Below are 13,011 nucleotides of genomic sequence, written 5' to 3'. Positions count from 1 at the left end.
GTTATTCAGACACAAATAGACTTGTGATCGAGAAATGAAGTAACTGTTACAAAATCATGTCCTCGTTAAAAGATTCTGGGCTCACTATATTCTCGGCTATGGAAAGAGACAATCTGACCATTTTGTATTGAATTCATGCATGGCATAGCGACACCACTTTGTGAGTACTGTTTACAATATGGCTTCTCTTCTTGAACCGAAGTGAAAGTTGCTAAAATGAGAATATTAGAATAGCATTTGTGACTGGCAATATTGCATGGTAGTTAATACAATAAAATTACACTGCAACACCTTTAAGCAGAAAATCACACCAGCATCACGAGTACACAGAACACTCTCGGCAAACATACGAAATGGCGAAAAACGTGACATCCCCCTAATTTTCGAACACATTTTCGCAGCCGAGAGCCTAGGCTCTTTGATATCGTTCGCGCCTACGGACTTAACCCATTACCGATGACATTGTCGATGACATCAAGAAAAATATCAAGCAGGGATCCTTTTGATAACGAAAATGCAATTTTGATCACATACCGGGGCATCTTTCAACCGGCATATACATTAATACAGTAAGTACCTAAAGCTTCTCATCGTTGTTTGTGCCAGAATGTTCCGGATTACGTTCAACTAATATAACAGTTTCAAATAGGAGATTCACGTGTGAAGTTACCCCTTTGAGATTCAATTACCGACTGCATGCTGACTTTCTATGGTTTAAATTGCCCCATGCACCTTTGATGGCCTTTCTTAGTATGTCCATATTTCAAAGTCCCTGCGCCAAACATCGCTGTGAGTGCAAACTCGTAAATGTGAAGCTCGTCTTGAATAAGAACAAGGGCGTTTCTGAACAATCTTGAGACATCTCTTAACAATCTTGAGTTATGAAAAAAGTTGATGCGGTCTTGAAGTTTTCATTCGTTTCTTACAGGGACACACCGTCCGTGTATTGTGGAAACAAAGATACAGAAATATGTGTACGAAAGTGACACGCGTGATTTTGTCAACAGTTTAGCCTAGTAGCATATGCATTACAAGGCTCGGCTTCTCCAAGCGTTCCATCTTTGGCATCTTAAAGCTCCGTTACGAAAGGAGCGGTGGCTGTAACGTTTGGTATTGTTTTTATTATTTTATCCCAGGAAACAAATATCTCTTCCTCTTCTCTCTAAAATATGTCGAACAACATCGTAATCAGCTTAGCAGACGCTACGCATCGCGTACAAAATGCAGTATTCTATTTGAGAGAGTCTATAAAAAAATAACATTCTACAAAGCAACAAATTTTCTTTTTTTAAATGGAGGTTCTGCTTTTGTGAAACAAAATTTGTCCATACGACAACCGGCTGGAAAGCGTGGAAATCCTTTCCGGAAAGGAGAAAGTATGCACGTCGCCATACTTGCTTAAAAATTGTCAACTTTTGGAAAGTGCAAAAAATGCACGCCGGCATTCTGGCTTCCCCTCCAAATCTGATTGTCGAACCTTGAGTTAATCAAAGCTTTCCCCATTGCGTTAATGTGCGTGTGAACTATACACGTGAACAATCATGTGAGCGGAGCGAATGCATCGAACACAAACGTGTAATCGGAAAAGATAAGGCGCTTTCTTTACTCCAGAAATATCTAAAAATCAAAGAGATAATATATCTGAGTCCTGAAGCGAATTTACTGTATGCTTGATTTACAAAATCAACGACCGAGAGCAAGCTCATTGCGTGCACGACATTGACACCAAGTTCATGATGGTGCCGCCCCTAACTGCTGTTGACAAGGATCGGCGGCGTTATTAACAACGCCGTCAACGTCCGAGGGAGATTTGTTATGTCTATGGGAAAGGCGATTTTGGTGATTTGTAATTTGAGATTTGTAATGACCACAAAAAACTATGAGCCAAGGCGTCCAGACGCGCAATAGCTCGTCGTCGACCATGTGACGTCATAGAAAAGCGAATCAGTTCATCATCAATTGTATATGGCTTGAAAAATGTTTGAGCGACTCCATATTAACTCGAGGCCAACCAATAGATTGATTGCACGGAAGATATCCAACAATGACCGGGCGTGGATTCTTGACGGTCGTATACTGTAACTCAAGTTTAAAACCAAACATTGTCCAATCTGTAATTTCGTTCAAATTTTAACAGATGTTTTAAGAAAAGCTCAGAGTAAAAAAAAAACCATGTTCCGTTTTAAAACCTACTTACCCGTGCTCGTCAAGGATGATTTTACAAGTCTCTCATTAACGGACCCAACACTGACCGACATTATAGGTCATACAGTACATATATGTTAAGCCTACTGCACCAAAAAATAAGAAGAGGACTTAGTATTGAAAGGAAAATTAGATCAGTTTGAACGAACATAATAATCCCTGCGTATTGCAGGCCTTACAAGATTTGCCATAGTCGAGACACACATTAACCGTTGAAGCGATGGTCCTGTCACGTTATCCGTCACATGTAACTGTACTGTCCACTGGGATATCAACATCGATACACGGTACGATGTCAGCTGTCTCTTTTCATCAATCGCGCTCAGGAACAAGTTGTCGGTGCCATGCAGGTAATTGTGTCCAAAAGCCGTAGCAGGAAAGCAAACGAGGTTGAACAACATCTCTTGAACGTGATTTATCAACAAAAGTATATAATAGTAGCATATCCAAGTTCTATAGCACACATCACTTGAAGCCGAGAGTATTGCAGAAATTATCAATGAAATGTTTACACAAAAGGGCCAAAAGATCTGAAATGGTTTAGACAAAATCCATCTTTGCAGATTTTGTCGGAAATTTTAAATAAAGGCAGTGACCATTTCAAATAATAGAAAAATCTATGACACGATAACAAAACTTACTCAGCTACAGAGTACCACAACAGATCAAACAAAACAGGCAAATTTGTCGCAAACTAAAAGCACAAAATCGGCAAGCTATTACATGTACATCACGCAATATGAGTTGGGAGGTCATGAATAAGTTTTTTCTACAATCGGGACAAGCCATGACCCCTTGCGCTAACAAGACATAATTCGCTAGGAAGAGCTAAATCGCACGGGAGCTTCGATTCAACGGACTTACAGCGTTTTCCGTAACTTACATGTAATAAATTGATTTGTTCGCTCGTACGACTGATAACGTTTGTTTTTCCACCGACATCGTCACCTATCAACGTTAGTAGCATCTTATACCTACCTTCCAGTTCTCCTACCCCATACCCAGCGATGTAATACCTATACCCCATACCCAGCGACAGTAATGCAAACCCCGTACCTGGCGATGTAATTACCCACCCCATACCCAGCGATGTAATATCTATCCCACCGGCCTAACACTTAGCAACTTACCTACTTGTACACCTAGTACCCTCCGACGAATCTGCATGCCTTCCTACCTCCCCGCATCAATCCCAACTACCTCTATCTAACTATCCATCCACCCACCCACCCACCCACCCACCCATCCATTCATCCACCAACCCACCCACCCATCCATCCATCCATTCATCCATCCATCCATCCATCCATCCATCCATCCATCCATCTATTTCATCTGCACATACATCATGGACAAAAGGTATCATTGGCCGGGAAAGTTTAGCAGGAAAAAACCGGACCTGTCATCTTTATTTGAATCGAAATGAAAACGACATATTTCTTTACTTCAACTGAGAAATGGACACACAGCAAAAAACAACCAATCACAGAAGAAATCTTTTAACAATGTCAACAGTCAAGATTATGACGTATAAATTAGGCATGCGGTTGTATCACGGTGTTTACATGTAAATCTCAACCACGAGTTCGCTATTTAACAGACTCTTTCAAAACATGTGGGCACGGTATTAGAAGAAAGTGGTTGACCGGCGCCGTCACGTGTTCACGAAATGATACGACGATCGAAACGCTGGGGAATGAGGGTTAATACTCTTCGGTCGAATTTCCAAATCTCAAAAGAGTTACTATGAAGGTTACGGGTTAATCCAAAAGGGATGCTGTTGGCAAGTCTATTCAATATGAGCATGATATCATGCCGTCTGCTAAAGTCGTGAATATTTCATGTCCTGCTAAGTGAACATATGTCGTTTGGACAGAATGGTTAATTAATGCGTATGCATGGCTTGACTACAAAACACAAGATAATTTCTAGATCGTTACTTTCATTTTAATACATTTCTCGCTTGCTTACGTATTTTACAGTAGAATATATTTGGGAATCTAGACCAGGAGTGAAATAGTTTCATAATGAGAGTATGAGTACATGTGCAAGTGCTCACAGGAAAAAACACATTGCTATTCAAATAAGGCACCAGTCGTTTTGAAATGGGAAGAAAATTCTACAAAAAACCATAATCGAAAACAGCAAACACAACACAGATCCGGACTTATACACCAAACGCGCCAGTGATGAGTTTGGACCTCTTAAAATGTTTGCAACGGGTACGAGTTTTTGAATCTACACACTGTGCGTTTGAGGAGTTCAATAATACCTGGTGTAACATTGACAGTTTATGAGACTGGAGTTATTCCCGTGCTGGGTTTAACGGCCCACTTGTTGTTCATGTTCCTTCGTGAGAAGCACCGTCCAAGTAGTATTTTCTTAAAAGCCACCCGGTACTGGTCGTTTCTCCACGCGTATATGATCGGGTTTATCGAATAGTTTAGAGTGTTGATGAAATCCGCCGAGCGACTGACGAAGTAAGGGAGCTCTATGCCGAACAGTGTGAGCAAGTAGACTGTTTGAAACGGCAAGAAGCAGATGACAAACGCAGCTACGACAAGAAACATGCTGAACGCCAGCTTGACGTTTTCTTTCCTTCTGCGAACTTGCCTCGCCTGTTCGACGGCCATGTCCGTGGAGATGGCGAAAGCGGGAGCGGCAACACGCCGGCGCGATCTCTTGACGGTGATGTAGATCGAGCAGTAGCAGAAAGCGATGATGGTGCACGGCAACGTGAATCCGCACAACGTCAGAGGCACCATCTCAACCACGGGAATTTTAGTGAAGTCGATGCGGCACTGATGGTACTCCGGGCTGTACTGCAGTCGATTCTGATTGACTACCATATTCAGGCTGCACAAGATAGCAAACACCCAACCGAACAGGGAAATCAGTGCACACGCTTTCTTGGTGAAGATCTTGGCGTATAATTGGGAGTTCTTCATGATCAACACGTAGTTGTGCACGGCGATCACAGCGAGGAAGTTGATCGACGCATAGGAACAGATCAAGATGACGGTGGCGCTGATCTCACAGAAGCGGAGACCGAAAGGCCATGCGTCGATCAGAACGGCACCCACTATCAACGGCTCGTAGAACATGGTCAGCGAGAGATCAGCAATGCCCAGGTTCACTATGAAAACAGACAGAGCATACTTGGTGAGTCTGCCGGAGTAGAAATAGGACGACAGAAGGACGAGAATGTTTCCCACGATCCCGACAGAGGATATCACTGACAAGGACAACGCCTCTGCGATCACCGCTGCTGTCAGCTCGTACACATCGGCAGTCGAATTCATATTGCTCATCAGATAAAGTTTGTCGGATTACACTTGACAACACCGATATAATTAGCCCTGTTGATTTATGCGAAACAGAAGTTTCGAAGAGAAGGTCACTATTTCGATGCAGCGCAGCGTTTTTTTGGTAAAAAACGAGTGTATCTTGAAAACGAGTAATCGCTTGTTGCTGTCAAAATATTGTTTTCTGTTGAAGTCACCGGCTTCAAATTCCGGGTAACTAGTAACAGCCGCATGCGCATTACAGAAAGTGATGCTCAGTACACGGCCAATCAAGAAACATTTCAAGTGTTTACTGAGAAGCAGTAGAAAACACGCTTCCTTTAAGATGTGATTTCAATTTCATGTAACGGTGGCTTCACAACTCCGGAAGAACCCCTTTCTCTCTAAGTTCATTTGAAGCAGTAAAAGATAAACGGTATTGAAGAATGGAAACAATTTAAACTCATCGCATGTGGCTATTTGGACAGTGTCATTTCTGATGTTGGCAGGCCCTGGAAAATGCATGACAGCAGCAATTACAGAGACAAAGTCGACCATTTTTCATGAATTTTGTTTGATATGAGATACTACTTATACTGTTTGACATGTTGAAAGATACTAAATGAATGGGTGACCATGCATATATTCGACCCCGGTTTTAGACACGGTAAGCGAAACCAGTGCGAAAATGAATTAATGGTCATGACCATTAATTCATTTTCGCGATGGTTTCATTTAATTTGTCTGAAACAGGGGTCGGATATATGCATGGTCACCCATTCATTATCTTTCAACATGTCAAACAATATAAGTAGTATCTCATATCAAACAAAGTTCATGAAAAATGGCCGACTTTGTCCCTTTATTACATTTCTTCCCGAGTGTGACGGGCATTATCACTATAAAGTTTGTGTCTCTTGTTAATGTAAACATATTCCCAGTCACAACATTATTCATTTGTGTGCGTCTTTCTGTAGCCCTGGCAACAGACACATTTTCCGAAGTTCCGTAAGTTCTATGAGAAGTAAAAGCCACAGTCGGGCAGACCAAACCGATGAATTCCCTGAAGAGGTGAGACAGTGGCTCTGGGAGTCAAGACAAATCGGTAATACTCATCCTGAGAATACGAGTTTGGTAAGCAAGTATAACACTTACCGTGTCTTAGAACTAACAGTGTAAGTTATCAAAGCAGTCGCCATCCTCTGTGTTAACTCTATTTTAACCTTACATATATCGTCGTATATCGTCCTCCCCGAAATGAGATGATATGAAAGGAATCAACTGCCATCCGCGACTTTCCATTGTCCGGTCCGCAAGCTTTGGCTAGGTCGGCGGAGCCCCGGGGTTCACGGTCTGTGCCCGAAGAAACACCGTTGAAACACCCGAAGTTGGGCAGAATTCAAAGCGAGTGCAAACCGTAAGCGGCATACAGGCGAAGAACTGTACTGGGTAAAAAGTTTGTCTGAATATATATTTTAATGACGTGACAAATTAAGATTCACCTTCAATGGTAACACGGTCACGCTTTCCCGGAGGTACCTTACTCCCACTGGCAAAGAATCCTTCATTGGGAACTTACTCGGCATTCTTTATGTCTCACAAGACGATGTCTCAAGTTGATTTCATCTTCACGAAGTAGCTGCTCTTCGCGTTCACACGCAAAGAAAGATTGCTGCTCCCCGTTGACATTAATCTTGGTCATACGTGATCAGATTCTCTAACTTATATAATGTTAGGAAAAGGTGAAAAGAAAAACGGAATGGCGGATTTCTTTGTTTTAAATGAAGATATCTTACCGGGGTGATTGACTCTGACTTCCCGTAAACATCCTGGGTGACTTCTTTTACTGATTTTGCAAAAAAAAGTTTCATGCGATAATGTAATTTGTTATGCACTTTCCATTCATAATACAGTTTAATACAGTCCCTTGTTCTGCTCATAAAATCATGTCAAAATGAAAAGAGTTCAACTCTCAATACTGCCAGCCTGTACATGTATGTGTGTGATGTACATCGTTCAAGTTTACTGCCGGCATGCCGCTTCTGCACTTGAATTCATTTGTTATAACGATATTGGATGTTGTACCATTAAGCAGTGCTACCAGGGTTAATACTTAAAGGGAAACCGTCGTCGGAACTGCGCCTGTGCGAGTTTCTTGTTCACAAACAATGATATTCGAGATGCACCTCATCATCATAGCTGCAACATTTAAATTATACGATGTAGATTATGACAGACATGTTTTAACTTTCATCAAACACCATCATACCTTGGATATAGTGTTTACATTGGTCTTAAGGGTCCGACTGTATCTCTTTAATATTGCGTCATAGTTTTTTAGCAAGGCAAATGAAACTTTAATTACTTTGTTAGATAGTGAAGGTATCATAAACAGTATAACTGTTGTTCACGTACATTTCCGTAACTGGGGAAACGCAAGATACATTCTCCCTTTTCTGACAGTGTCATAGGAAACTTAACTAATGTCGTATATCTGTCTGTGGAATTGGGTAACTCTAAGAGATTTACCCTGGCGTGTAAAGACCTTGTCATTTTGAATAGGTCAGGCGTGATCCTTACCACGGTGCAATAGTTATCGAATTCCGCAAAGCGGAATCGGATCGTGACTTCACACATAAACTGGACCTCATTCAAACATTCCCCCGTAGCTTTGGGCTCCAGAATGTAGGAAAGTATACTCGTGCGATGCAAGCACGTTGTGAGTGGACTACGGCCATTTGGGGAAGAAAGACATATTGGGGTTTTCCTTTACATGTTTTACTTTTAGCTAATGTTTGAATGGCTTTGTTGCATTCACTTTCAGGAGGGCCGGATATAAAACTTCAACGCTTTTCAACGAGGCGCCGGCAAAGAAACTATATAGCGTGCAGATCCCTGTGGCCATATGAAACCACGCTATTGAGACCTCTATGGCGCCCAGAGGGACATCGACACTGAACTTAGTTCGCTCGGTTAGATAAAAAATTGTGTTTTTTCTTAAACCCGACCCGCCGTACTTCAAATTCCAATCCCCTTTTCCCCTTTCCAGCCAAGTTGGGGGAAAGTTTGCTGTCACGCGTAATTTTCAGCGTCGTCACGAATCCAAAATGGCGTGCACCTGATACCTGCAATCGGTTCCGTGCAAGTGCGTTCTCTGTAGAGTGCGAGGAATAAAGTCACATTTTCGATCAAAACTGCAGCTGTGCGCGACGTCAACGTACTCCAGAAGAAGTAGAGGAAAACTGTACAGCATTTTCAATTTCAGTGCAAAAAGTAATACATGTACCACCAAAGGGAACGTTGTCGAATAGAGAGTTTTAACTTATGGAATAATTTACACAACACCAGTTAGTATAAAATGAAAATATTTTACCCGTTAAAGGGAACACGCACAACGGAAGACGAACTTATTCCATCTGAAATGATAATGGCCGGCGGCAGTGAATTTTCTTTTGAACAAAACTAGTTTTCTTTGAAAACTTGGACACTGATAAAAAAACAAGAATTTTGTTTGTGATTTTACTTTTTACGCCCTAAAGATTCAACGCGGAAAGTGGAGGCTGTACATAATACACGCCTTCAGAAGGCACATTATTCTGTCTCTTTGAATAAATTGTTAGATTTTTCTTGGAATTTTTGGTACAGATTCCCATTCAACAATTGTAAAGAAAGGTGTCATCAAGTATATCACAGTGGCCTTTATTCGAGTAGCCTCCATTGTGGACAATAGCATCTGTTTCTAGATCTTAAAAGTAGAACGCTCTATAGGGAGACGAACAAAATATTCTGTTGATACACAGAACAAAATACTGAATAATTGACGAAAGTGGAATACAGCTGGCCTTTGAAAGCTATTCCACTGACTCTGTGTTTGATTTTACAACCGAGTGAATGAAATGAAAAGTTGTACAAGTACTGAGTTCCATCAGAACACATAAAATCAATTGATTGAATTTTATTCTATTAGTAATTCCAAAACAAAAACGAATATAACCGATAACCGATTGCTCACCTTTCAAAGACTTTTCTAAAAATCCGTAGACAGAAACAAGCAACACATTTTTGTCTCAATAAACATATTTAAAACTGAAATTGTTACCGATTTTGAAACGAATATATATACATATATATATATATATATATATATATATATATATATATATATATATTTATTAACGATTTTACTCCACTACTATAAGAGGTCTTCAGTCAAGCGTGAGTACTAATCGAGTTTGTTGGGTGTAATTTTAATTATATTCATCACTGTGATCCACAAATGAAGCACGTCTTCGTACTCTTCTCATCGGAGTATGTCGTAATACCAAGTATTCACCTTGCAAACAAGGTGTATTGTTCGCAGTACGCGTTGCCATTGTGGGCAAATGGATTTCCAGTCCACGCTGAAATTCAGTCGCCGACAACTTATGAATAACGTTGGATCTTGCACACACACAAAAACACAGGCTGTGATGACAAGATGATAACTGGTTGGCATTCATACATGAAGTTAGGTGTACAACAACAAAATGACAGTGACGCTGGAAAAAAATAATGGCAAATACGCGAAAAGCTACAACTACTGGAGGTCAAGAAGAATTAGCAACTTGTCTCCAAATTTGGCACTTCGTGAAAAAAATCACACGCCACACAGTGTATCAGCTGAAGAGACATTGCATGTATTTGACCTTCTGTACCGGGACAGGGGTTTCGGCAGTACTTTATGAATAGCGCCAGCTAAGACAGATGTCACACTTAATTGCTTGCTGTGTTAAGGCAATTTTTTCACAAAAGTATCAAGAGTTAGGTATCTAGTGATGCGAAGAAAAGTGCCTCAAAAGTTTGTTATTGGCACGATCTCTATTTTGCCGAGCATTTCGACACTTTGATTCACGGTTTCGAACGCAATTTCTTACCGCTTCACAAAATAACCACGTCAGGCAAAATCTTTGTCGTGGATGCCTTGGGCCCAAACAAGTCTTGTGCTCAAAGTTTGAAATCAAGGTTTTGTTGTTTTTATGAAGTTCAATATTACTTAAGTCAGATCATGACAGTCATGAGATAATGTCCGTAGTCATAGCAATGTTGCGTAGCCACTGACGGGAAGCCTTGCACACTTTAAGACCACGGACACTTAATTCAGTCGAGAGGATTTAGTGTCAAATTTTGGAATCTCCTGCTTGTCGCGATTCACTTTGTCTCCTTACTTCAATATCTCAGGTAACCGTCGCGTGAATTGTTCACCAGTTTTTACAGTGCTTTACGGTACAGCTCAAGCTGATGGAGTTGTACAATCAGTGATGGAAAAAAAGACCATTGTCAATGACAATCGGACAGGGTAATCGTCTTAGTTACAGTTGCCATGGCTACAGCTGTAAATGCCAGGCAAATCGTCATCTTATATTGTCACACTGACGCACACAGGTTACGTCGGCAGTCATAGATTACATGCAAATCTACCGGCACGTCTTTCCAGTAATGTCTCGTTATATAACGAGACTAGTAACCGTCCAGTAATAAACCACCTTAGCAATGGGTATACCACGAGATTTTGACCAGTTCACGACATACTTACACGAACGATAGCAAATGAATATAGCGAGTGAAGTTTTATTTATTTATTTATTTATTTACGAACCAACCTGTTGTCTCTATTACAGGTTCGTTTCATAAAGAAAAGATAATCGATAAAAATGGCAAAGAAAAAAAAAGAAAATCTAACAAGACAAAAAATAAACAATGAAAACAAATATAAACTAAGACAAGAAAGAAACAAGTAAAAACATACTACACCGTGTATAAATCAATTAATGGCTGATTGCGGCAAAAAGTAATGAAATTACTAAAAAATTCTAAATTTTGTTCATAAAGAATAGTATTAAAAAGTTTTGGCTCCGTGATAAAAAAGAAAATTTTAAAATATTCGTACGATGAGAAGCAGGTCTAAAAAGAAGTGTACGACGCAGAGCTTTAAGGGGAGTATAAAAATTAATCTGAGCAAGTGGGTCAGATATGTCGTATTAAAAATTTACAATTTTGTACACGAATGTAGTATCTAAAAATACCCGCCTGCTCTCCAATGTGGGCAGCTGAATTTTTTTACAAAGGTGGTTATACATAATGTGGTTGTGAGGATCGGTAGCAAAGATGTTCTACAATTTTTTTCTGGACTCTCTCCAGTTTCACACTCAAGTACCTTTGATGAGGAGACCAAACTTGAAAACAATATTCTAGATAGCTTCTGATGAGAGAGACGTACAGAGTTATTAACACATTGGTACTACTAAAATGTTTACATGTCTGTTCAACAAATCCAAGCATTTTGAACGCCTTGGTTACAATATGATTGATATGTAAGCCCCTGTGAAGTTTACTCGTCAAGAAGACTTCGAGAACCTTCACACAATGTGTACGACTTATGGTTGTGCGCTTGTTGAATCCATATGGAAATGTGATATGGCAGTCCGTTTCGTGGTAAAAATATAACAGAGCATTTCGCAAAATTAAGGGTTAATTTCCAGTTGTCTGTCCACTTAACAACATGGGTGATGTCACGTTGCAAATATGGCAAATATTGCACAATATGCTTTGTCTTCCACATGCATGAAAACTTTTGAGTCATCAGTATATAGTGATAGTGTTAAATGGTCGCGACACTCGGACATATCGTTTACATAGAGTGTAAATAACAGAGGGCCTAAGATGGACCATTGAATTGGTCAAAAACGAATGATATAGCTATTGACGAGGTGGTTTTTTACTGTTTTATCTTTTACGTTTATTGAAATTCTGGTGTTAATCATTAAAAAGGGATTTTATTTGCCTTAGAACTTGCCTGCGTTCCATACGTGTGGTGGCGCTGCTGTTTTACTTCGCGACCAATGAGTATTTTCCCCAGCATGGTATGTAACATGAAAATTCAGGGTCAGAGCACACTGAATGTTTGTAGATTAAATGGCAGTAAATTGTTGAAATAGCGGCGTATACTGTTTTGGGGTTTTTAAAGATTGCCAAAAAAAGTTGGTATGCTTCGCGACCAGCTTGATCCGGGCAATTTGCGATTCTAGAAGTAGAATTGTCACTTTCTATATTTCTTTACATCCGGGTACCACTATGACCGAGCAGGCGTTTTCCCCCGTGGTTTGCAATTTATGCCCAGCCCGGGAGCTCGAAATTTAGTTCCATCGGCTTCATCATTGCAAACTTTGCTCTCCCCTCCTCTTTTGCGTGTTTAAACTACGACGAAAATCACTTTAAGGTAGTATGCGCCTCGAAAGTGAAAGACTTAAACTTTGGCTCAAACTCTCCTCAAGGAATCTTTCAACCATTCTCTTTCAAAATCAAGAATAAAATTGGGGGTCACCGCGCAAATTTTGGTACTAGAGAAATACATAACCCAAGATTTACCGATATTTGCTATTCAAAATGGCCTCCATCCCTGAGTTATCTCTATGGAAAAAAATAAAATTGTTGAATTTCGAAAAATTAAGCCGGCAAAGAGTTTAAAATGACCCCCACAAGTGGT

General features: G+C 40.3%; 1 protein-coding gene across 1 annotated transcript; it reads right to left on the bottom strand.

Annotated features, from left to right (window-relative positions):
• Nucleotides 1-4,496: 4,496 nt before the first annotated feature.
• On the bottom strand, nucleotides 4,497-5,507 carry LOC139132087 (melatonin receptor type 1B-like). The gene has a single exon (XM_070698478.1). The coding sequence runs from the start codon at nucleotides 5,505-5,507 to the stop codon at nucleotides 4,497-4,499; it is 1,011 nt and encodes a 336-aa protein (XP_070554579.1).
• Between the last annotated feature and the right edge of the window lie 7,504 nt (nucleotides 5,508-13,011).

Source organism: Ptychodera flava, chromosome 4 (genome assembly GCF_041260155.1).
Source record: "Ptychodera flava strain L36383 chromosome 4, AS_Pfla_20210202, whole genome shotgun sequence".
In the NCBI taxonomy this organism is placed as follows: Eukaryota; Metazoa; Hemichordata; class Enteropneusta; family Ptychoderidae; genus Ptychodera; species Ptychodera flava.
This window is presented reverse-complemented; position numbering and strand designations above follow the sequence as displayed.